General features: G+C 41.6%; 1 protein-coding gene and 2 non-coding genes across 3 annotated transcripts in view; all 3 read right to left on the reverse strand.

Moving 5' to 3' along the window:
* Positions 1–1,111: 1,111 nt before the first annotated feature.
* Positions 1,112–27,224, reverse strand: part of LOC106821359 (gamma-tubulin complex component 5-like) — a 30,037-nt gene continuing 3,924 nt past the window's right edge. Inside the window, exons 3-20 of the mRNA XM_014826121.1 lie at positions 26,887–26,998; positions 24,961–25,158; positions 24,509–24,684; positions 19,624–19,810; positions 19,091–19,313; positions 18,688–18,890; positions 10,316–10,431; positions 9,131–9,269; positions 7,489–7,880; positions 7,018–7,177; positions 6,619–6,681; positions 5,510–5,601; positions 4,700–4,784; positions 4,379–4,499; positions 3,892–4,073; positions 3,179–3,393; positions 2,095–2,195; positions 1,112–1,762 (exon numbers count right to left, since the gene is read on the reverse strand). Coding sequence (XP_014681607.1) covers positions 1,719–1,762; positions 2,095–2,195; positions 3,179–3,393; positions 3,892–4,073; positions 4,379–4,499; positions 4,700–4,784; positions 5,510–5,601; positions 6,619–6,681; positions 7,018–7,177; positions 7,489–7,880; positions 9,131–9,269; positions 10,316–10,431; positions 18,688–18,890; positions 19,091–19,313; positions 19,624–19,810; positions 24,509–24,684; positions 24,961–25,158; positions 26,887–26,998 — 2,809 coding nt within the window. The 3' untranslated portion in view covers positions 1,112–1,718. The remainder of the gene's footprint in view (positions 1,763–2,094; positions 2,196–3,178; positions 3,394–3,891; positions 4,074–4,378; positions 4,500–4,699; positions 4,785–5,509; positions 5,602–6,618; positions 6,682–7,017; positions 7,178–7,488; positions 7,881–9,130; positions 9,270–10,315; positions 10,432–18,687; positions 18,891–19,090; positions 19,314–19,623; positions 19,811–24,508; positions 24,685–24,960; positions 25,159–26,886; positions 26,999–27,224) is intronic.
* On the reverse strand, positions 12,501–12,570 carry Trnag-gcc. Its single transcript has one exon. It is a non-coding gene; the product is annotated as a tRNA-Gly (tRNA).
* Trnag-gcc lies at positions 19,983–20,053 on the reverse strand. The gene has a single exon. It is a non-coding gene; the product is annotated as a tRNA-Gly (tRNA).

Raw genomic sequence — 27,224 nt, forward strand, 5'->3', positions numbered from 1 at the left:
TATGGCCTATATCTACCGCCCACGGCATACGCGGTGCTCGCGGCGTGATCGGGTTGGCCAACTCGCGATCTTCAGTGCATGTAAACGCGCCTGCCACAGTTCATTGAACGGAACTTGCCAATTCGCCAACACAAAGTTGGCAGTGTAAACCCAGCTTAGGGTGTACACGCACGCACGAACGCACGCACACACACACACACACACGCAGGTACGCACGCACGCACACACACACGCGCGCGCGCACGCACGCACACACACACACCATGCACGCACGCACCGACACGCACGCACGAAGGCACGCCACGCCCACGAAGGCACCACGAAGGCACGCACGCACGCACGCACGCACGCACGCACGCACGCACGCACGCACGAAGGCACGAAGGCACGCACGCACGCACGCACGCACGCACGAAGGCACGCACGCACGCATATATCTATGTACGTGTGTGTGCGTGCGTGCGTGCGTATTCCTACCATGTTATAAGCACTCGCGTAGTAACATTATCAGCTCGAAAATTGACGAATTGGCAAAAAAAAAACGATCGAATTACAATAATTGACAATGTCATCACAAAATGTGTAATCAATATGTGTAAATGTGTAATCAATGTGTACACAATGTGTACACAAATGTGTAATCAATATGTATGTTGTGTATCACAATGTTAAGATTGCGAAACACGGTGATGCGATTGTAGGAGTTTGGCGTCAGCAGCAGGTGTTAACAGTGCGAGCTTCGCGTCTAGCAAACCCTGTGATCCAGTAAAATCCATGACCTTCCAAAGTTTATGCATCGGTTCATTCGACGCATTAATCTCTCCGTCAATAACCAAATCCAAGCAAGTCTAGACGAAGAATACTGAACACAACGCATCCAGTAAAACTAGTAACGAATATATCTATCCAAACTGTGTTACGATACCACGTTTTAATATTTTGAAAATCTCATTACTTAAGTTCCATTTACATACTATTTACAATTGATAAAATTTGCTGGGAATTATTGCATTTTTTTGGCTCGAATATTTTTCTTCTGCAAAGAAAATGCAATTTCACCAGAATTATCGTACAGGTTTTCTAAAGGAGCAAGGTAATGCAGAACACAATATTATCGGATGGTAAACATCGCCTTTATTTACATGCTTTCCACCCATGACAAAAGTCACAGATAGTAAGAAGATACTCATCGTAGTCACAATGCTACCACTAATGCATTATCACGTTTTCAATCAACATCACACGTTTTTGTCTCATCAACAGTAGTTAAATACATAAACAGTTCTAATAAGTTATAACGTGTTTCGTATGGATGCAATACGTCCAGATAAATGTACAGTATGTACTAGCTACCATCTAGAATGTGTATATTTACAAATGTACGTACTTCACTGTTAGCTTAGATTCAATTGAGCTTAGAAACGAAGAGCGTCTACCAATGCTAATACCATTTTGTAAAAAAAACATGGCTACAGTAGAACCGCATACAGCTTTAATTCAGCATAGAAATCGATCTAGTTCAGAAATGACCAATGATCACTCATCATGCAACACGGTGATAACTTCCACATAAAATCAAGAAGTATTATGAAGAAATATCATCATCATCAAGAAGCATCAACTATCATGAGAAAAAGATTCAAGAAGTACGATCGGCTCTGGATAGAATTCAAGTGATTGTCCCAGTGTACCCGCATGTGAAGGAAGGAGGTCAAAGGTCACATCTGATTAGAGCTGATAAGAGCAAAAGCGAATGATTCCACTGCAAAACAGAAAAAAAGCAACGGTTGATTTAGACAACGGTCTGTTATCAAAAGCAGGCATGAGTGTGTAAATTTTGTAAGATTTAAATAGTCAGATTGTCAGATGTAAATTCAAATATGTGTATTATTTGACATAATAATATGAGGGAGTTCAATATACACGTGTGGGTGAGAACATTTTGTACCGTTCATAAATTTTATTTGACAATCACTCGAATGAGATACAGTTAAATCTAATCGACTGAAATGACGCGACAAATTTATTCACTGTCGATCTCATTCCAACCAAGTGCGACGCACTTTGCGGTGAGGAAATAAACTAAAAACTTACGGTGTACAAACGAACGTCTCTTCACAACGTTGTTAAGGAACGAAGACAAGAACGTGTGACAACGCCCAAATTCCGCTTCCATATCTTCTATAACCGATAAACTGCAGCAAACAGAGAGAAACGTTCAACGTCGACCCGCCACTGGTTAATGAACATGACACTGCAGTTATACTACACATTACTGTCTACACACAAACAAATGCAATTCAAATAAATGAAAAACAAAGCAAAACCAAGTACAGATATGATAAAAAAGCGAGCCCAACGGAAAAGTTACCATCAGTTCACATGTAATATACTATCAGGAGTGAATAATAATAGATTATTCATATTCACAAATATTCTTATCTATTATTATTCAATCCTGATACTATGTATAACTGTGTTACATTGGCAGCTTTATGACCAAGATATGAATCTTTATCCATACCTTTCCATATTTTCCATCTTTTCCATGGAAAATATCTTTTCAATTACATAACTTGAATGCAACTTAAAACTAAGACACATGAACTATCAATTTCTTCTTGCTCGTTGACAACAACTTGATCAATAATTAGGGACGTTTAATTAATGAAGTAGTTTAGTTAACGGGTAGATAATGGAAAATGATGAAGTTGGAGATGGAAGAATAATTCGAGTTTTCAGTATTGCGCACGACGACTTTTGCGACTAACCTTAACCAATTCACGATTAACTTCATTTCACTGCTTCAACCTGCTCACAGCAATAAGTAATCATTAGCACAAACATGTCACCAGGGGTTAATCATGACGAATGTCATTATTATTGAATGAAATAAGTTCATTGGATTTCGTTGAAAACTATGAATTCATATTTATCTTGTATTAAATCCAAGAAATTCACTTACTATCGAGATCGACATCCTGATGAAGATTTCCCAAAGGGAGATAGAAAATTTGGATAGTAAGTTAATTTCTTGGATTTAACACAAGATAAATATGAATTCATATGTCATTATTATTAACTGTTATTATTTGTCATGATTAAACCCTGATGTCACACATAAAATCAGCTGGTACGAGCCACAAATAGACGCGAGTTGCGAGCTGCATAAACGCACCTGAGTTTGTGCACGCCTGCGTTCCATCGGTGCTGAAACAGCAGGGTCAGGTTGAGGACTTTCATGACAGCTTCCTTTATGAAGGCGACCTTCTTGTGCAGCAGGCAGCGGTCGTAAATGCGACGCACGTACGTGTTGTGAATGGCCATAATCTGTTCTAGATCGGCAGCTTCTCGAAGCTCTTGGTCGAACTCCTGTTCAGTACTGTGCAGAATCTACGCAAATCGACCCGAGACCAGAAATTAGAGGAGAAGCAATTGCCGATGGGAAATTATTTCTATTTTTTACTTCTAGATCTTCTTTGCAAACCTGGCAATGCATCTTATCTTCTCCCATGTTTTCCTTCACAGACTTTATCTTCCCTTTATATCTTTCCTTTGCATCTATACTTTATCTTTCATTGTGACCCTTTTCTAAGTCCCTTCTCTCTCGGCTGTACGTTTACTATCTATATTATCATACATCAATTACTTCCCACTTCCCTCGCCTTTTGCTTACCACCCTATAAACCAATCGTCTGCTGAGCACTTGTCGTTTTATCCACAATATGTTCTTCAAGTTTATCTCTTATTTTGCGATCCCCTTCCACACATTCTACCAGGAATAACACTAGTATATATATAGTATACACATCACATTAATTGTAATTAGCAAGAACGGAAGCTCTCCTAGAAACAAAGCTGAAGACTGCAATTCTACATTTCGCATCTTACCCTTGTCATGACATACTGGTGCAGACTGTTGACAAAATGCATCAGTTTCATGCGAAACAGAATCATCCTGTGAGAGAGATTCTGCTCTTGTTTCTGCTGAGCTTCCGTTGTCATCTCTCTAGCACCCAACTCTTCTTCCTCCTCACCGCTTTTCCCATCAAACCGGGAACGACTTGAAAGACCTGCAGAGTATATATAGTTCTTTAAAAAATATTAAATTAGAAATGTATATGACATGCTGCATATGACATAAATGTCCAGCAGAAATGTCACTGTGGGCATGGGAATGGCTAACTTAGAAATGCTAGATATATTTTTTTATAACAAAATTGACACACACACACACGCACACGCACACGCACACGCACACGCACACGCACACGCGCACGCGCACGCGCACACGCACACGCACACACACACACACACACACACACACACACACACACACACACACACACACATATATATATATATATATACTACTCACATTCAAAGCGCAGCATGTCCAGGCTGTACTTGGCACGTTTAATTTGCAACAGAAAGGTAAAGACTTGATTGTATACGGTTTGGCAGTTGTCATGGATCACTACATCAACTGGCCAAGGCAGCTAAAATAAGAATAACAAAATCACACATAGTCATATTAATAGAAAATCAGTGAAGGCACGATTCTTCTGAAACATTACATCATGATTGAACGAGACTCAATAATTCATATAAACTCAGAAATGGTTATAATTAACACGGTAAAATAATAGCACATGCTATCGGTAATATACTCATAAATACCGGAACATCATGTACTTGCCTGGTAGATGAGCTTTAGACCATTTAGGGCATATATTGGTAGTCTCTCTGTCTTTGAGTCCAGCTCTTCCAGATCCACTGTAACCCTAACATACAGAATCCGACAGAAATCAGCAACCTTTGCATGTTTCTCCCCAGGCTTTCAACGCATGTCGGGTCTGACATGCTTTCAAAGCTGACGGTAATGCACAATATCCCATAAATCCTCCTACGTGGTTTAATCTTTAGCTGCGTTTACTTTTGACAAATCCCAACACGGTCATGCTGTGTTTTCACTGCTTGATGTATACGTCTCCGAACTGATCGAGTTCACCTGTGTAGCGGGACCGCTGACGACACGCGTAATATAGTCTCCTATTAGAGTAAATGGGGATGAATTGCCCAATTGCCTGACATGACTTCTAATATTCATGGGTAAAACCCTACTCAGTCTCACACACAGCCAAAACTTGGCTAGTGTTACATGATGGTACATGCGGATAGCAGTGTTACCCATGCATTGACACGGCGGCCCGCCTCGCTCAAATACTCACCCGCCACACAGAAATTTGTCCAAAAAACCGTCTCTCTGACGAAAATCTCATACGTGTTCAGAATAGCTTAGAATGCACCAAATTGCACCATTTTTTCAAAAGATGTCTGGGGGTACGCCCCCCCCCCCGACCGCCCTAGCTTGACCTGCGGTGCTCGCTTTGCTAGGACCTCGAAACGTGCAAACACACCAAAATAATTTTTACCCCCTCACAGACCTTTTTGGCCAGGGGAAACACTGCAGATAGAATCATCAAGAATCGCAGGCAGCGTGTTTTACCTGGTCACCTCCTCAGGATAACGTGAGTATAGACTTTCATGCAGCAGCATGTTGAGAAATGACACATCTCTCCAATTCTCACCACTTGTCATCTGCAAGACAGTAACAGCAGATCAAAACAAAGTGCGTTAATTAACAGGTGAGTGGTGGGCGAAAAATTCCTTACCTATACAAAAATTGTACATCTAGCAACCAAATATGGCACACTAACAACATTATTTCGATAATATTGAAACCCCCAATTGCATATACCTATCTGTATAAGCTGTATATTTCACGGTGGTTTAAAGGGATAGTAGACTAGGATTTTACTGCATACAACTGTACTTATTGTATAACAAATTATCTATACCCACACGTATTTGTTACCAGATACCTAATTTAATTGTTATAATTAATTACACATCAACGCTACGAAATTTGAATGGCACCATGACACCCGCGACCGTGCTGCCACCCTGAAAAAGTTGCATATTTGCCAATTTATTTTGCACGTTACAGACCGAGGGCTAATCACAAAGGTGAAATTATATTCATACCTAAATGCTATTTAACCGAACGATGTTCATTTTAGGACAAATTTATCCATAATATAACTGAAACTATATGTCGTTTATAAGATATTACAATCCTTTTGCTTTTAAATTAATAAATAAGAAACCCTCGGTCTGTAGCCCTTGGCTGAAAAGTGGTTTTGCGCAACTTATCAGACTGTGCGCTTTGAGTGGCGCCACCGTCGTTGTAATCAAACTGTAGTCGTTAGTTTTAAAACATTTTTTAATAATATTTCTAATGGTGATTGAACCATGAAACTTTTTATGTAGCGTAATTTTAACATAAATTAACTGAAAATAACCCTAGAACCTAGAGTAAACGATCCCTTTATTTTTCGCGAATTTCGCGAACGCGTCCCCGACCGCGAAAATAACAACACGCGAATCATTCATACCGAATAATACCGAATAATACATAATTCATTGACCGCGAAATTAACCACTCGTGAAATTGTCCGTCAAGTCTGAATTCGCGAAAATATCTGTATGCGAAAAATACAGCTTATACAGTATCGTATGTAATTGTGTGTATGGAAAACCAACTGCAATACGTACCTTATCAAAGAGCTCAGAATAAAAGTCGTCCATAGTATCACCGGCTTGCAGTAAGAAGAATTTCTGTAACAAATTGTACCATTGTGTGTATATAGCATGATAGGACTATCTAAATTTTCTTAACAAACATTCAGTGATGCGTGATGAACCGGTAACACCATTTAAACATACATTAGTATGAATTATTACATTACACGGAATAGTCCACTGTTTTCTAGCTTCTGAAAAAACTCATCTCTGTAAAATAATCGCTCTGTCAGTATGACTTTTATCAACACACCAAATTGAGTTATTATTTATGCTCATGAAAAAACACTGAGTCGATTATGTAACGCTCACCATAATAGCAAGGAAACCACATTTATTACAAATACTACAAGGAAAACTAACTAATCCTACCCTCATTGCTGACAGATAGTGCAGCAGACTATATTCAGACTTGAGTATGTCAACCAGTCTTCTACAGACAACGTGACAGGCCTCTTTGATGCATGGATAGAGGGCGTTCTGTAGCAGTACGCCAACTGGCTCTAATGTGTTTCGCTGATAGTCCGTCAACCTGTGGGTGCACAATGAAAATTGACAAGACACACTTTAAAATTAATAATAAATATTAATTATTATTAAATAATTATTATTTATTTGTAATTATTAAATTAATAAATATTAATTAATAAGATTCCCATTTCAAAACAATCATTCCACACCGTCGTGTTGAAGTTCACTCGTGATTATGGCCACAGTACGTGTTTGCTGACACAAGCACTGCAGACAACACACACACGAACAGAACGACAGAGAGTCAGACAACAGTCAGACAGACAGCTGCTGCTAGACAACAGTTGCACTACATGATTATTCCTCACTAACCATTCTGGTAAATGCTGGGTAGTGGTCACGACCGGCAGCTTTCTCGCGTTGTAAACACTCTCGAAGTTATGCCTCAGCAATGAATCGATAGAACTGTCTTGCTGGAGGCATCGCTCTAAGCTTCCATCCAAACATTCTGTGTTTCTCTTGCGCACGTCGGAAGTAAGGCTGCTGGGGTTAAAATCCTCGCTAACTTTAATAGCACCACAGTCGTCTGCGGATTGTTTATCACAGCCTCGGCAGTTAGATTTCACAGTCTGGCAGAATGTCTGGTAGATTGTGCCTACACTGCTGCTAGAGCTGCAGTTTTTTTCGTAACCGGAGCACTGAGAAATGTTTTGTAGATGACCCAATGATTCCAGAAGTTCAACTGACTTGCCTGCCAGGATGACCTGAAAATTAAATTGTTTTTAAATTTTAAATTGTCAAAATTTCAAATTTTAAATTTTCATTAAAATGAAAGCACATTGCATTAGTTGTTAAAACTGCTAAATCTTTCTTAAAATGTGTAATTAACATTTCAGCTAGTTTTCGAATTACCATTCTTTAAAGCAAAAATCTTGTTTAAACTTAAATTAACATACTATTTTCTCAACGATGTGCAGCACATTTTCATAAGCAAATGATTTAGAAGAACAAGTGCCGCAGAGCGACAGCGCTCAACTGACATGTACTGTAGCCAGGTATTCTTCTGATAAACTCACTGGCAACCGAATCAAGTGCGCCCTCCTGCCACCGCATTCGCGCTCAGAGCATATATCTAGGATACTACTAATACAGATCTAAAATCTATGATAGGCTTTGCTATACCTACTGGTAGTACAGTAATAAAGAGACAGAGCTCTGTGTAACTTTAATGACTTCGCTGTATTAACATGTTATCATGGATATGCGTCGAGCGCGAGCGTAGTGGTGGTGGGGAGGAGGTGGAGGGGGAGGGGCGAGTGGAGGAGGCTCTAATAGCAAAAGCAGTTCAGTCCTTTGTTAACAGTCAACAAAACCATGTCTAACCCTCCTCTTGAGGGCCAAAAGGTTATCAGACACTTACTCTTCGCTCGTCAGCGGAAAGTAGATTTCATGGTCCTTTCAATAAAGTGATAAAAACGGTAGGTCAGCGCTGAAACAAAAATGTTTTGCACTTGGTCCGTTAGACCATGTCCTCAGAAAATGTCTGATATCTGACCATTCCCCCACTGCCCTTTGACCTGTGACCTCCAATTTCACGCTGGTGATGGGTTACCTCCCCATCACACTATTCATCGAATATTAAGAGCGTAGGTTGAGCCGTTGAGATTTGTGCCGCAATTCCGTATTTCCTCCTATACCTTAAGTTAAGGGGGAAATATTCCCTCCATTGACACAGCTCGACCTTTGACCCTTGACCCCCAAATTTGACATCCCCTCCCCCGACATCCCGAATATCAAGACCGTACGTCGAGCGGTTAAGATTTGTGCCCAACTGTTGACGGACGGACGGTCAATCATGCGATTCTACAAGCTGCATCTGACCTCGTCAGCTGAGCTAAAAACCGATAACTTAATATATTTTATCTAATCGTTTTAATCCTAAATTAATCTAATCACAGCCATAATTATAGCAGATTCGTTTCTGAGCAAGCTAGAAATGACGTCATCACAGTACCTGTTTCAGGATGGGCTCTAGCAAAGCAGCACCGCAGTACCAGTCATATTTGCCACGGGAAGAAGGGGGCACCTTGCTGTCGTATACCGTGAAGGCCTCCTGCCAGAAGCGTTGCTCTTGTGGTCCAACATTACCATTTCTACGAGAGGAACAGCTCGATATAAAACTTCATTAGGCTGGTCATCCGGTCATGATACTTAAACTCCGGCATAGGAGCAGTGCTGCAGTGTACATGCTTTCAGGGGTAGAAATTAACTTTTGAACAAAAAAGTTTAAAAAGAGCCTTAAAAAAGCCTGCCCTTAAAAAGAGGGAGTCCGCAGCAAAATAAGGGAGTCCGCAGTCTAAGGTTCAAAACTAAAGATATTAACAATAACGCATGTGCTTATTTTGAAGATTCATGCGGTCAGGAGTCTGATGCGGTTGCACGTCTGCCAAATTTTCTTTGGACATTTGCTGAAAAAATACGGTAATACCGCGAGGCCGTGCTCTGGAACGAACTAGTTAGTAATAACTTAGTATATAGCAGAATTTTCAGGGAGTCACACGGATTCCTGCATATGTCAAATCAGGGAGTCCGACAGTAAAGCAGAGAGTATTTGACTCTGGACTCGCGTTAATTTCGCACCCTGTACTTTACCAGGGTTAGGAATGAACTTTTATGCCAGGTAGTAAGTACTTGCTGCCACAGATAAAAGCAAGCAGCAAGCTTACTACCCAGGCAGAAGCATTAGTAAATCATAGCCGTTCTACTCTCTCCCACTCCAACAGCACAGTCCTATTGTCTCTGTGTCCATAAGGAAACTGGTTTGGCCTCTTAGCACATTTCCCCCGATTCATTAATTCAAATTATACTCCCCCATGCTTAACCCAAGCTGCACATCGAGTGAAGTACGGACGGTAACATAGGGTCAACATGAATTAAAATAAAACAACCCTAAAAAACTCATAAACAGTTGTGACAAAAAATCCCCTGTAGCTTTGGTGTATATGTTTAGTTTGGTTTATTAGAAATTTCTTGTCAGCAAGTATTGCTGGCATTCAGAGCAGGCAGCACACTGACCCCTGTAGGCATAAAAACTTAGCTGCTTGCTGCCCTTAATTTCAAACCTTTTCAACACGTTACGGTCATCTAATAAAGTTTACGAACAAAGATTTACGATAGCTATTAACAGTCAATTACACACCTCTGTATGATGAATTCGAGGTAAGGGTCACACAGATCTCCTTTACTAATCCAGCTGTCAATCATCTCTATGTAGGGTCGGCTGGTTTCCAGGAAAATCCATAGCACTAGCGCCACCTGTTAGCAGAGTTATGATTTAAAACATTTACAACATAATGCAAACCAATACACTTTTCCTTTTTATAAATTTTTTTCACCCCCAAAAAGATGTGATCTGCTATGAGCATATATATATTATGCTATATATATATATTTATAGCACAGCTATAATTAGGGTTATAACTGGCATTAACTGCTACATATTTGTATTTCTGGTTCATCCAGTGACATTCATGCACTGTAGTGGTGGTGCTTGAGTAACACTCTGTCAATCTAACTTCCGAAGATTCTGTCTGGCATATGCAGGAAGACAAAATAACTATCATCACCTTTCCTCATAGTTACCATTGTGTTATCCCTACGAGAGACTAACTGAGCTTAGTAATGGAACTTTTCTGAATTAATCCACAACTCCTTACAAGTACTGGTACCATTGACTATTATACACTCCTGGTATTATACTCTCCTGGTTCCCTATGGGTAATATTCTCCTGGTTCACTAAATTATACTCTATATTATCACTATGACAGTATGAAAGGCGAACTGAGATTATATTAGTGAGTTAACTTTCTGAATTAATCCACAACTCCGTGCCACCAACTTGTTGATATTAGTTAGGATAATGTTATGAGATGGCAGTGCCCTTGGATATAAACGAGGCTTCCGGTGATGGAGTCAAGCCGGCTATGTAAGAATAATAAGCGTCAAATATAAGTCAGTGCAATCAACAGAATTTTCACGTAATCCTGATCAATCACCAGCGACTCACCTCCCGTTGCTCATCACCCCACCGAGGCCATCCACTCGCACCAGGGTCTGTACAGAACACCAAACAGATGTGAAGCCTTCACCAGTTGGGCCCCTCTCTGCACGGCAACACAGCTTCTCTATACACCTGGTCTAGCACCATGAGTTCTCGAAGCTCTTGCTCAGTGCCTGGCTCAGGGAGGCAAGCGTGCTTGGAAGCTCTGCATAAAGAAACATATGTTCATAAGCGACAAAGAAAGCCAAGAAAGCCAAAGAAAACTTTAAAGCTCAAGAAAGCCAGTACAATGATAAAGTGTGGGAAATCGATCGATGAAGATGGCATCTTACAATCACCATACATGAGAAATTCCAAGATATGCGATGGGACGATACGCACAAAACTCTAACCTGAAATACCAAATAAGTAGGAAAACTCTAGCGATACCTTGCTTGATCAGATCAGTTTCCAGCTTCGTGAGTTCCTTACGAAATTGCTGAAGGTATTGAGACAAGGCACAGCTGAAGGCTTGGTATGTAAGACAGGCCGTACTCTCGCAATAGCCGCCCATCGCTGCTGGCGGCAGAGACGGTGGCATCCACAAACTCCTGAAGTCGTCTCACGGCCGCACCGTACTGCGGTGAATGTCTGCAGCATATTGCCTATGCTCTCCTGCCAATATTACTGCACATTATATACGTAATCGTATATATGTGTGTGCGTGCATGTGCGCATGCATGTATATATATATATATATATATCCATTGGTCCGGTGGCATGTGTGGATCAGAATACATAGAAATTATGTTAACACAGAATTTTTCAATTAAATATAATTAAAATATTAAAATATTAATTAAATTTAAATATTATTAACATATATGTATTACAAGAGAATTATTAACCACACAATATATAAGAAAAAATAACAAACGCACGATGTGAGTACCCTCTAGACGAGTGCACATGACTCGCTATACCTTGGTGAGGTGACCCAGTAGTACGCTGTTGTTAACTGTATATCCATCTTCAGATGCGTGGAAGACAAATAGGTCCGTAACTCCAGCGAGCATCCCACACGTTCCCTGACGACCTGCGCTCACTGAGTCTAACGCTTCCATCATCGACTCGGCAAAATTGAGAGGTGGACCTCGCGTGCTGCATCCTGTACAAATAAATATGACAGAACTAATTTTACGCAATTGATTTTCATCTTACTAAAATACATGACAGCAAGATAAGATATAGTAACTATAGAATCAATCATTGCTGACTCTACAATATCGCCGTCATTGCTTAATGAGACCGTCAAATAAAAAAAAAACATTCAACAAAAACAGTTGCATCGGCCGGGAATCGAACCCGGGCGCCCGCGTGGCAGGCGAGCATTCTACCACTGAACCACCGATGCTGCAGATAATATATTAAAACACTTTTACATTAAACAAACTACTCACAGCAATGTAAATAAGAACATACAATATGGGTCCACAATAGCATGTCCACATAAATCGCAATAACAATGTATCGATATTGTTATACAATTACTCATCGTTTACACAATGAAAAAAGGACTAGGGTTGTAGCTAACTCGTTTGCCTAGGGAAAGGGGGGGGGGGGCAAGTCAAACGCAGTTTGCGGTGAACAGGAATTTTTAGGTATTTTGAACCTCTAAGCGGATCAGCATTTGTTCTATCGTAATTCTTGATTAAACATCAAATAAAGCCAATATAATCTGTTTTGCTTCGTAGAATGTTAATACCAAATACCAGTTAGTTTCTACTGAACAAGACAAAAATGACATAGCCTGACAATTAAGAAGTTATATATTGCAATGCACGTGTATGGCTTGTGTGCAGTGCTAAAAATGGAGAAGATTATTCTTGCATTATGGCAAGCATATTTTCACGTAAACGTTCACATCGGAAAAACTATCAACAATATCAATGAAAGAAAAGTGCATCCAGATGAGACGGGATACTAGAGAAGCGTTGCCGAAAGAAGGTGTTGACCGAATTGCTGAGCGCAGATCTTGCGCCCGCAGTTCCGCGGCAAGGCGCACGCGCGCGCGGGAACGTCCTACGACAGTATGCAGCGCTGGCAGCTATGGATCCGTGCCGCCGCGAATGCTTATGCCGTCGGCGCACGCATCATAGCTGCCAGCGAACAGTCCACAATTTTAGTGGGGACACAGAGGGCAGACATTTGGACGTGAACAGGTTCACTTGTTATAAAAACATAATGTCTCTGTTCGTAACCTAGCTGTGGTCACGCGAATCACAGAAAGACTGACGAAATTTTCGCGTTCGCGAACCTTGCCCAGTAATGGAAATGGCTGCAAGGACAAAGGCTATATAGACTGGGACTTACTCCCACCTCGATTACCCATCGAGTGACTAAGCTAAGCGCAGAGGTGAAGCGAGTGCCAGTCTATGGGCTATAGGCGGCGCGCAGGCGGCGCACTGCTTTCCAACTCGCGTACGAGCCCGCGCATTGGAACGTTGCAAAAAACGTTGCAGTGTTGCGGCTGACAGCCATTTCCATTACTGGGCAAGGTTCGCGAACGCCAGAATTTCGTCAGTCTGTGTGATTTCGCATGACACAGCGTTTACGAACAGAGACTTATGTTTTTATAACAAGTGATACTGTTGTTCAAGGAGAAAAAAAGATGGAAGCTGTTGAATGTGTATTCGTGCTGTGAAAGTTTCAAATGAAGTGAGCGTCGAGCGAATTGCAGCACGCTTTCCTACCTGCTTATATATATTAGTTGTAAGCGCTGCAACATCGCGCCGCGAGAGCAATGGCAGCCGGCAGCGTACGTTGGACGCTAGGATTTCGACGGAATTTACAGGAAACTCGGCAATAAATAGGTCAAGAGAGTAGGCCTATGCTATAGAAACCATGAAGAAGTTGGTAGTAAATAGATTCGTATTTAGTTAGCATTATATTTTATTATATTTAGTAGGAGTACTAGTAACACTAACGTACAGGAGTCGTCATTATTAATATTAGTAACTTACTAGTACCGGTAACACAGTTTGTCATTATTAGCTCCTGGTAGTAACTAGTACTAGTACTAGTATACTGTAGTACTAGTAGTCCTGGTACTTAGTAGTACTAGTACTAGTAGTACTTACTACTACTAGTAATTATTGTAACATGTACTTGTAGTAATAGAAGTATTCGTAGGTGTGGATACAATTCGATGCTCGCATTGGGGATCGTGTTAGATATCATATATATATGCCTAGGCTGCCTGTAGAATCACGAGTACGAGGCAACATTGGTTTTTATTGGCGACTCATGTTCTCTATCCTTGGGCCGTCCTAGTCGCGAGACACCCGGAATTGCCACGTGAATTCTTACGGAACACTTACAGTTCAAGCTTCCCACTGCTTCACAGTTAGGCACTTCTGCCACCATGTTGAAATCTTTAGTTTGATGAGGAGTGTAACTATGCAGAGATACAATAGCAGATAACAGTGACAATGAAACTAACTGTAATTATTACGAATAGCGAAGACGAATTCCTATAATGTCGTATCCCTAAACTCAGCCACTCAACGCTAACGCATTGAGCGCATATATATTGTTACAATGTCAACAAAAAACTCCGTTATTACAGAAAAGAAGCGCGCCTAGTAGCCTACGAAAATTGCCAGCATTTCTAGGCCCGTCTCTACATAACTGGGTAGGAGATCCCTCGGCAATGGCAGAACTGCTCAATCAGCGAAAAGCCGGCTTCAAGCTAACCCTAAGAAGGACCGGAATACTTGCGTTGGTAAAGCAGCGATTGTTGAGTAAGTGCGCCACTAGGTGGCGTTTGAAGCGCTTCGCGCGGATATCCGCTGCAGTCGTCTAGGGTCTGATATATAAATAACCGTGTGCAAAATGTGGATCAATGTAAATCAAGTCCTCAATTTGATCACAAAGTAAACCTGTTACTATGGCTGCCAGGGTCTATGTCTCCTGGGTACTGCCGGAACGTACCTGGGTACGGTCCGCGGTATACCCGAACGTACCCTGGTACCATCTAATATGCCGGACCGTACCTCGCCTACTCCACTAACGAGTCTAGGGAGTCGCCTACGCCTACACCGAACCCTAACCCGAACACTAACCATATCAGATAGTTACCAGGGTACGTTCCGGTATACCGGACCGTACCCAGGGTACGTTCCGGCAGTACCCTGGGGGACATGGACCCTATAAGCATTACTAGGTGCCTCACCACTGCATGTTCAAGAGATTTGCTCTGTGCTTGCTCTGTGGTGAGCAGCCATCTACATCCATGGTCCAGTAGGGTGGTAGGAGATTACTTCGCAGCCATGACTGCCCCTTATCCAGTTGACTTAAGTCAGCCCTGCTAATCTGTAATGTACAGAGATGTTGGTGTTGTGTACAAAGCAGTGGATTATTCAACGACTGCTATCCCCCATGTCTGAGGACTAATCGATACATATTTTTGCTTCATAGACCAACAAATAAATTCAAATTACAATCCGTCTCGATTCCAGTGAAATATAACTATGATGCACACGTAAGTAAGAGTGGTTTTCTATGTGCGACATGTATTTTTATATATCGCTTTATGTATAGCATCTTTCTAGAAATTTTCTCGATGTATTCTGCAAATCGGTTTGTATCTCAGAATAGCCAAGACTATATAGTGAGTTTCATTTATTGATTCACACACAACTATAAGGGACATTGCATGTTAATCTGTTAGTTTTCGATAACAAACCTGAACACATTTTATTTTTACTTAGGATGCCAAATAAGAAATCCGTAGGGAAATTTGCCATATGGGTTTATGGAATCACATAGAAATTCTAGACTGCTTATCATATACGACCTGACCAAGTGTCTTTCTCTATCCCAATATCCATGCTAAACGACAATAAACGACATTAGACGCTTTTTTTAAACACGAATACGGTTTAGATGCATCCTACAAATGTAATGCCTCGTATATTTGTTATTGCAATGTGTGTACCATGGGGTAAAATCTACTTAACGCATACAGACTAGGGCTTTAACGATACACAAGCCTCTCGATTCGATCCGGTTTTCGATATTAGCCTCTCGATTCGATTCCCTCGATTCGATTCCCAAAATATTGAAATGTTACCTTATTTTTTATATTTTCATTATTTTGCAATAATAAATTATTAGAAATTGCCAATGAATACTAAATGGTGAATAGACTAGAGAGTCTAGAGTATATATCATAGAGATGTATTCTATTTATACATCTCTATGGTATATATACACTGAACAGTCGCTGAGTAAAATTGGCGAGTAACAGTAACACTCCACAGTATATAGCGTAGTGCCGCCATCTATTGGAGGAAAAAAGTGGTATCGAAGTGGAATCGAAAATACGGGGAAAAATATCGAGGATCAGATCGAGAGAAGAGAATCGCGATCCGATTCGATTTCGGTGGATCGTTACAGCCCTAATACAGACCCCACTATCAGGTGTCACACAGATCAGACTCTTACACACTATAATGCAAACCAATACACTCCTATATTCACAGATGTGTCTGCTATGAGCATATATATATATATATATATATTTATAGCACAGCTATAATTAGGGTTATAACTGGCATTAACTGCTACATATTTGTATTTCTGGTTCATCCAGTGACATTCATGCACTGTAGTGGTGGTGCTTGAGTAACACTCTGTCAATCTAACTTCCGAAGATTCTGTCTGGCATATGCAGGAAGACAAAATAACTATCATCACTTTTCCTCATAGTTACCATTGTGTTATCCCTACGAGAGACTAACTGAGCTTAGTGATGGAACTTTTCTGAATTAATCCACAACTCCTTACAAGTACCGGTACCATTGACTATTATACACTCCTGGTATTATACTCTCCTGGTTCCCTATGGTAATATCCTCCTGGTTCACTAAATTATACTCTATATTATCACTATGACAGTATGAGAGACTAACTGAGATTATATTAGTGATTGAACTTTTCTGAATTAATCCACAACTCCTTGTACCATTGACTATTATACACTCCTGGTTCCCTATGGTAATATCTTCCTGGTTCACTAAATAATACTCTATATTATCACTATGACAGTGTAGGGATTTCGGATATCAAACTTGTACCTAGCTAATAAACTGGCTAGGTAATGTGTATAAATCAAAGTAACAAAATGATGTATATTTACAACTACCGCCATGGGCGCGGCCATCTTATATCTGCGGGACTAGTCAGAGATTTTAACCGAGGGAAATTATAGAGGGCAATAGATGCTACGAATCATTTAGTTTCATATCTATAAAATTCTAACGCAATTATTAAGCAATAGCGGTTTCAATAAAGTAAGATACACAGCAATGCAGAAATGCAAAGGCTGACCACAGGGTCAGCCTATTTACTTTACGGGTGAGCGCACCGGGCGCACGAATATGCTATGTACCTATAAAGTAGTACCAGCAGCTAGTATAAATACGGGTCCGCTGACCACGGCAAGGCACTTCATCTGCGAAGAGGCACCGGTAACGGAGCCACTAGCTGATAAGAGCCGTCGGAGCCGCGTCCACGACAGAACATAGCTGACACGGTGAGTCACGACACCTGGCCCAGACGCTCCGCATGTCGGAGACCTGACCATACGTGCCTTGACCACGACATATTGAACGGGAGTTAGGCCTGCACCGCTTGTCGGAGCAACCTCTCTTACCGGACATAGTCTAGTCATTACAGTCAGTATGAGTTCTATGCACGCTCTCGAAGTGCTGTGGGATTGATTGTATATATTCACCAGGCTACGTCTCTATGTACATGCACCTGCACGTTGATTGTGGAATAAATGTTTGGCGCTCGTCAGACACGTTAAACGTCCATACTGTGGAGTGTTTCCTTGCTCGATCACGCATACATAACGGACCACGCCGACGTACACCCCGGAGCCACGACACTCTCTCCGTAGTCAACACCAGTACGTTCCTCGGCCCCTTCCTAGGGGTTGGCGGAGAATATCCAGGAAACAAATAAATACCCTGCGCGGCTACGCGCAGGGAAATGCCTGTGTGATCACCCCTAGAATCACTACAACAGTATGAGAGACTAACTGAGATTATATTAGTGATTGAACTTTTCTGAATTAATCCACAACTCCTTGTACCATCGACTATTATACACTCCTGGTATTATACTCTCCTGGTTCCCGATTCCACTTCTGGTTCTCTATATTATACTCTCCTGGTTCCCGATTCCACTTCTGGTACTCTATATTATACCTCTCCTGGTATTATCACTACAAGAGACTAACTGAGATTAGTGATGGAACTTTTCTGAATTAATCCACAACTCCGTGCACCAGCTTTGTTGATATTAGTTATGATAATGATACGAGACGGAAGCACTCTCGGATATAAACGGGGCTTCCGGTAATGTGGTCAAGCCGGCTATGTAAGAATAGTAAGCGGCAAATATAAGTCAGTGCAATCAACAGAATTTTCACGTAATACTGTTCAATACACCAGCGACTCACCTCCCGTTGGCTCATCACCCCACCGAGGCCATCCACTCGCACCAGGGTTCTGTAAAGAACACCAAACAGATGTGAAGCCTTCAGCCAGTTGGGCCCCTCTCTGCACGGCAACACAGCTTCTCTATACACCTGGTCTAGCACCATGAGTTCTCCGAAGCTCTTGCTCAGTGCCTGGCTCAGGGAGGCAAGCGTGCTTGGAAGCTCTGCATAAAGAAACATATGTTCATAAGCGACAAAGAAAGCCAAGAAAGCCAAAGAAAACTTTAAAGCTCAAGAAAGCCAGTACAATGATAAAGTGTGGGAAATCGATCGATGAAGATGGCATCTTACAATCACCATACATGAGAAATTTCCACAACTCTAACCTGAAATACCAAAATAAGAAGAAAAACTCTAGTGATACCTTGCTTGATCAGATCAGTTTCCAGCTTCGTGAGTTCCTTACGAAATTGCTGAAGGTATTGAGACAAGGCACAGCTGAAGGCTTGGTGTGTAAGACAGGCCGTACTCTCGCAATAGCCGCCCATCGCTGCTGCGGCAGAGACGGTGGCATCCACAAACTCCTGAAGTCGTCTCACGGCCGCACCGTACTGGGTGAATGTCTGCAGCATATTGCCTATGCTCTCCTGCAATATTACTGCACATTATATACGTAATCGTATATATGTGTGTGCGTGCATGTGCGCATGCATGTATATATATATATATATATATATCCATTGGTCCGGTGGCATGTGTGGATCAGAATACATAGAAATTATGTTAACACAGAATTTTTCAATTTAAATATAATTAAAATATTAAAATATTAATTAAATTTAAATATTATTAACATATATGTATTTACAAAGAGAATTATTAACCACACAATATTAAAGAAAATAACAAACGCACGATGTGAGTACCCTCTAGACGAGTGCACATGACTCGCTATACCTTGGTGAGGTGACCCAGTAGTACGCTGTTGTTAACTGTATATCCATCTTCCGATGCGTGGAAGACAAATAGGTCCGTAACTCCAGCGAGCATCCACAGCGTTTCCCTGACGACCTGCCGCTCACTGAGTCTAACGCTTCCATCATCGACTCGGCAAAATTGAGAGGTGGACCTCGCGTGCTGCATCCTGTACAAATATGACAGAACTAATTTTACGCAATTGATTTTCATCTTACTAAAATACATGACAGCAAGATAAGATACAGTAACTATAGAATCAATCATTGTCTGACTCTACAATATCGCCGTCATTGCTTAATGAGACCGTCAAATAAAAAAAACCATTAAACAAAAACAGTTGCATCGGCCGGGAATCGAACCCGGGCCGCCCGCGTGGCAGGCGAGCATTCTACCACTGAACCACCGATGCTGCAGATGATATATAACAGCACTTTTACATTAAACAAACTATCTCACAGCATGTAAATAAGAACATACAATATGGGTCCACAATAGCATGTCCACATAAAATCGCAATAACAATGTATCGATATTGTTATACATATTACTTAGCGTTTACACATGAAAAAGGGACTAGGGTTGTAGCTAATTCGTTTTGCCTAGGGGAAAGAGGAGGGGAGGGGGGCAAGTCAAACTCAGTTTGTGGTGAACAGGCATTTTTAGGTATTTTGAACCTCTAAGCGGATCAGCATTTGTTCTATCGTAATTCTTGATTAAACATCAAATGAAGTCAATATAATCTGTTTTGCTTCGTAGAATGTTAATGCCAAATACCAGTTAGTTTCTACTGAACAAGACAAAAATGACATAGCCTGACAATTAAGAAGTTAATTATTTGGCAATGCACGTGTATGGCTTGTGTGCAGTGCTAAAAATGGAGAAGATTATTTCTTGCATTATGGGCAAGCATATTTCACGTAAACGTTCACATGGAAAAACTATCAACAACATCAATGAGAAGCAAAGTGCATCAGATGAGACGGGATAACATAGAGAAGCGGTGCCGAAAGAAGGTGTTGACCCGAAAGTGCTGAGCGCCAGATTCTTGCGCCGCAGTTCCGCGCAAGGCCCGCACGGCGACGGAACGTCCTACGACAGTATGCAGCTGCTGCAGCTATGGATCCGTGCCGCCGAATGCTTATGCCGGCGCACGCATCCATAGCTGCCAGCGAACAGTCCACAATTTTAGTGCGGGACACAGAGGGCAGACATTTGGACCGTGAGTGAACAGTGTTCACTTGTTATAAAAACATAATGTCTCTTCGTAACCTAGCTGGTCCGCGAAATCACAGAAAGACTGACGAAATTTTCGCGCTTCGCGAACCTTGCCCAGTATGGAAATGGCGCAAGGACAAAGGCTATATAGACTGGGACTTACTCCCACCTCGATTTACCATCGAGTGACTAAGCTAAGCCGAGAGGTGGAAGCGTCTGAGTGCCAGTCTATGCGGGCTATAGGCGGCGCGCAGCGCCGGCCGCACTGCGTTCCAACTCGCGTACGAGCCTCGATGTGGAACGTTGCAGCCAAAAACGTTGCCATGCTGTTGCGGCTGACAAGCCATTTCCATTACTGGCAAAGGTTCGCGAACGCCAGAATTTCGTCAGTCTGTGTGATTTCGCATGACACAGTCGGTTTACGACAGAGACATTATGTTTTTATAACAAGTGATACTGTTGTTCAAGGAGAAAAAAAGATGGAAAGCTCGTTGATATGTGTATTCGGCTGCTTGAAAGTTTCCAATGAAGTGGCAGCGTCGACGTGTCGATTGGCAGCACGCTTTCCTACCTGCGTATATATATATTAGTGTAAGCGTGCAACAGTCGCGCGCGAGCAATGGCAGCCGCAGCGTACGTTGGACGTAGGATTTCGACGGAATTACAGGAAACTCGGCAATAATAGGTCAAAGAGAGTAGCCTATGCTATAGAAACATGAAGAAGTTGGTAGTAAATAGATTTTAGTATTTAGTTAGCATTATATTTTATTATATTTAGTAGGAGTACTAGTAACACTAACGTACAGGAGTCGTCATTATTAAATTAGTAACTTACTACTACGGTAACACAGTTTGTCATTATTAGCCCTGGTAGTGAACTAGTACTAGTACTAGTATACTGTAGTACTACGTAGTCCTGGTATAGTAGTACTAGTACTAGTAGTACTTACTACTACTAGTAATTATTGGTAACATGTACTTGTATAGTTGTAGTATAGAAAGTATTCGTAGTGTGGATCACAATTCGATGCTCGACATTGGGGATCGTGTTAGATATCATATATATATGCCTAGGTGCCTGTAGAATCACGAGTACGAGGACATTGGTTTTTATTGGAGCTCATGTTCTCTATCCTTGGGCCGTCCTAGTCGGAGCACTCCGAATTGCCACGTGAATTCTTACGGAACACTTACAGTTCAAGCTTCACTGTTCAACAGTTTAGGCACTTCTGCCACCATGTTGAAATCTTTAGTTTGATGAGGAGTGTAACTATGGCAGAGATACAATAGCAGATAACAGTGACAATAAACTAACTGTTATATTACGATAGCGAAGACGAATTCCTATATATCGTATCCCCTCAACTCAGCCACTCAACGCTAACGCTATGAGCGCCATATATTGTTACAATGTCAACAAAAAACTCCGTTATTACAGAAAGAAAGCCGCGCCTAGTAAGCCTACGAAAATTTCGCGGCGCATTTCTTAGCCCGTCTCTACATAACTGGTAGTGAGATCCTCGTGCAATGGGCAGACACCGCTCTCAATTCACGCGAAAAGCCGGCTTCAAGCTAACCCTGAAGAAGGACCGGAATACTGCGTTGGGTAAAAGGCAGCGATGTTGAGTAACGGTGCCGCCGACTAGTGGCGTTTGAGCGCTTCTGCGCGGCAGTATCGCCCTGCAGATGCTCTAGGCCGTGCTGACTATATATAATAACGCTGGTGCAAAATGTGGATCAATGTAAATCAAGTCTCATTTGATCACAAAGTAAACCTGTTACTATGCTGCCAGGGTCTATGTATCCCTGGGTACTGCCGGAACGCTACCCTGGGTACGGTCCGCGTATACCGGAACGTACCCTGGCACATCTAATATGCCGGACCGTACCTCGCCTACCCACTAACGAGTCTAGGGAGTCGCCTACGCCTACACCTACCCTAACACCCGAACCCTAACCATATCAGATAGTTACCAGGGTACGTTCGGGCGGTATCCCCGACCGTACCCCAAGGTACGTTCGGCAGTACCCTGGGGGACTTGGACCCCTATGAGCATTACTAAGGTGCCTCACCACTCGGTGTTCAAGAGATTTGCTCTGTGCTTGCTCTGTGGTGAGCAGCCATCTACATCCATGGTCCAGTAGCGGGTGGTAGGAGATTACTTCGCAGCCATGACTGCCCCTTATCAGTGGACTTAAGTCAGCCCTGCTAATTCTGTAATGTACAGAGATGTTGGTGTTGTGTACAAAGCAGTGGATTATTCACGACTGCTATCCCCATGTCTGAGGGACTAATCGATACATATTTTGCTTCATAGACAACAAATAAATTCAAATTACAATCCGTCTCGATTCCAGTGAAATATAACTATGTGCACACGTAAGTAAGAGTGGTTTTCTATGCTGCGACATGTATTTTATATATTGCTTTATGTATAGCGCTCTTTCTAGAATTTCTCGATGTATTCTGCAAATCGGTTTGTATCTGAGAATAGCCAAGATATATAGTGAGCTTCATTTATTGATTCCACACAAACTATAAGGGACATTTGCATGTTAATCTGTCAGTTTTCCGATACAGAACCGTGAACACATTTTATTTTACTTCAGGATGCCAATAAGAAATCCGTAGGAAATTTGCCATATGGCTTTATGAATTCACATAGAAATTCTAGACTGCTTATCAATCATATACCACCTAACCAAGTGTCTTTCTCTATCCCAATATCCATGCTAAACGGACAATAAACGACATTAGACGCTTTTTTAAACACGAAGCGTTTTGATGCATGCCATACCAATGTAATGCCTCGTATATTTGTTATTGCAATGTGTGTACCATGGGGTAAAACTACTTAACGCATACAGACTAAGGCTTTAACGATACACAAGCCTCTCGATTCAATCCGGTTTTCTATATTAGCCTCTCGATTCGATTCCTTCGATTCGATTCCCAAAATATTGAAATGTTACCTTATTTTTTATATTTTCATTATTTTGCAATATAAATTATAGAAATTACCAATGAATACTAAATGATGAATAGACTAGAGAGTCTAGAGTAATATCATAGAGATGTATACTATTTATACATCTCTATGGTTATATTATACACTGCACAGTCGCGCTGAGTAAAATTGGCGAGTAACAACTCCACAGTATACAGCGTAGTGCCGCCATCTATTGGAGGAAAAAAGTGGTATCGAAGTGGAATCGAAAACACGGGGAAAAATATTGAGGATCGGATCGAGAGAAGAGAATCGCGATCCGATTCGATTTCGGTGGATCGTTACAGCCCTAATACAGACCCCACTAGCAGGTGTCACACAGATCAGACTCTTACACACTTTCGAGTTTTAAGGATGCCGGTACTCACGCTGAGAGGGTCTATGTCCCCCAGGGTACGGTCCGGTATACCGGAACGTACCCTGGTACTAATCTAATATGCCGGACCGTTACCTCGCTACTCCACTAACGAGTCTAGGGAGTCGCCTACGCCTACTCCCTAACCCTAACCCTAACCATATCAGATAGTTACCAGGGTACATTGCGGTATACCGGACCATACCCAGTGTACGTTCCGGCAGTACCCCGGGGGACATAGGCCCTATGAGCGGTACTCACGCATCCGCGCAATCGGCAAACCCACACCCCCACTCCACCGAAGATACCAACCTGCGCAAGTTTAACGGAGACGACCTGCACGTTTGTCGGCGATGACTCGTCGTCTGCACCTCGGCTGGGAATGTCAATGCCAGAGTCATCTCTGGGCACCTTTACAGAGAGACTCCTCGGTGGAGGTTCAATCTCTTCGTCGCTCCAATCCTGAACAGATAAGTTGTGTGCTGGTATTGAACGCAGCATGGCAAGAATGGCGTTTTCCTCAAGACGAATTCTTCAAGATTTCCATCTCTGATATAGTCCCTTGGACTTTGAAGACTAATATTTACGAGGTTACGAGGGATGGCAAACGCTCAGGACAAAACTACTGCATTCACATATCTCCCTAAACGGCTGCAAGAACAACCCAATTAGTCTGCATAGATAAGTCACCGTGTTTCAAATTTTCTTCTGGTGTGGACGTTAGCGGGCAAAACTTACTGACATGGGCTCATCTAATGTTGCGCTTTTGAAATCTTCCTCTCCCTCCAAGAGGTAGTGAGCCCAGTCAAAGCTATCATCCACTGGCGTCTCATTGTCCAACGACTCAGTTGCCGCTCTTGTAGGCTCAAAGCTTCCAGCCTTGTCTGAGCCACCCAGAGCCAAAAGCATGGACAGTATACAGTAGTGAGTATCCGTCTGAAATGTTGACGAATAGGTTTTCAAAGGAAATTGCACAGCAGATATGCATCTAGAACCAAGTAGAATTGGGGTTAATATTGTATAATCTATATCATATATGAATTCACGTTCTTTTTGTGTATGCAGGAACATGTGATTGTGCGATAAGCAAAATAGTGTGGCAATTTTATGTAATTATTAGGTTTTTCACAGTTTAATTTCAATAATATATATATATTATTGATATATTACATATTGATGCAGGAGTAGAAATTAACTTTTGAACAAGCGAGTCCAACGGACTGACTTATTACCATCAAAAAGAGGGAGTCCGCAGCAAAATGAGGGAGTCCGCAGTATACAAGTAGTACCGCAGATATTAAACGTGTCAATGACACTGTAGCTCACCTTGGGTGAGATAGAAGAGGGAAGGGGGATATATAAACCAAGTATATATGGGGCCAAAAAGAGTAGGTCAACAGGTGTGTTACCTATTGCATCGAAAACAAAAGTAGGGTAGGTAAGTAGGGATTTTTTTTTTTTTAATACAGTTCTACAGGTGTTTGCTAATTCGACATCTTACAGGTTATAAATAGGATTCCTCGTTTCTATTCTGTTTTAATATTGAATATGTATGTATACCTTGTGCTTTTGATGCATGCTATAAAGTGGTGTATAGGTAGGGATAAGTTAGTAAGCAAGTCCAGAACGTGTTTGTAGTAAAAACTCTCAAGTTTTGTCTGTCAGATTTCAAATTAAAAAACTTTCTTTTTTTTCTTCTTTTTTGAAAAAATAGTTTAGGGTCGGCCCTAATAATCTAGGGACAATCGGTCGACCGGAAACACACCTATTTTTTGTTTGGCCTGGGAGAAGTCCCATTATATACTCTTGATAATGATATATGCATAAGTTTTGATGCGAAAATAAATATTTCAGATCTGAAAGTCTGAAATCTTGAAGAGAGATGGCGCGACGCCTAAATGGTCGCCAAAGTAGGTCGACTTGGCGTGCTACAAAATAAGAAGTTCAAATCTCTCCCATAGGAGTAACAACTGTATTCAATTTGAAACATGTGGGTCAAACGGTTCTTGAGTTATCGTTGACCGTAGACAGACACTGAAATGCATTATGAAATTGCCAAAATCTAGCTAATTTGCATAATTTTGAAAAAATATCAAAACCCGTGTGATATGTTTTGGGGCCAGTCCTTATCCATTCACATACTAGAAATGAGCAAAATCCGTTGAACCTGAATTGACTTATAAATGACCATTTCCATTTTTGCCAAAAAGTAGACGTGGCTCGAAAGTAGGTCAACTGGCGTGCTCCAAAATATGACGTTCAAACCTCTCCCAGGAGTAACAACTGCATGAAATTTGAAACATGTGGGTCAAACGGTTCTCGAGTTATCATTGACCGTAGCCAAATGTTGACGGACGGACGGACGGACTGACGTACGACACCCCATGGCAATAGCTCATCTTGACGATGTCAAGGCGAGCTAAAAAGGACATTTACGGTGCACGTCTGCCAAATTTTCTTGGGTCATTTGCTAAAAAAAAATATGGTAATTCTGCGAGGCCATGCTCTGGAACGAACTAGTTAGTATAGCAAAATTTTCAGGGAATCACGCGGACTCCTGCATATGTCAAATCAGGAAGTCCGACAGTAAATCAAGGAGTATTTGACTCCGGACTCGCGTTAATTTCGCACCCAGTTGATGAAACTCAAGGAAAATTAGCCTACCTTTCCATGCATCTTCTCCTCAAAGCATGGAATTTCCAGAAATCTGTATGCAAGGTCTTTAAGCGATTTGGCTTTTTCATCCTCACTATTCACAGTGAACTTTTCATGAAGCCTAGAAACAATTATACAGATTTTACAACGCTAAAAGCAAACAGGACCCATGTTGCTGCTAATCTGAAAAACAACACTAAGTACAGGTCAGAAACCATGGAAAAGGCCCGATTAAATGGTTGTCCCAATTGATCAGTGAATACGTTTCCAGTCGCATGTTCATCCCTATGTGAACATCATGGACACAGGTCTCTGTTCTCAACATGCACTGTACATCACATGCAGGG

The sequence above is a fragment of the Priapulus caudatus genome, unplaced genomic scaffold (genome assembly GCF_000485595.1).
Source record: "Priapulus caudatus unplaced genomic scaffold, Priapulus_caudatus-5.0.1 Scaffold70, whole genome shotgun sequence".
NCBI lineage: Eukaryota > Metazoa > Priapulida > Priapulimorpha > Priapulimorphida > Priapulidae > Priapulus > Priapulus caudatus.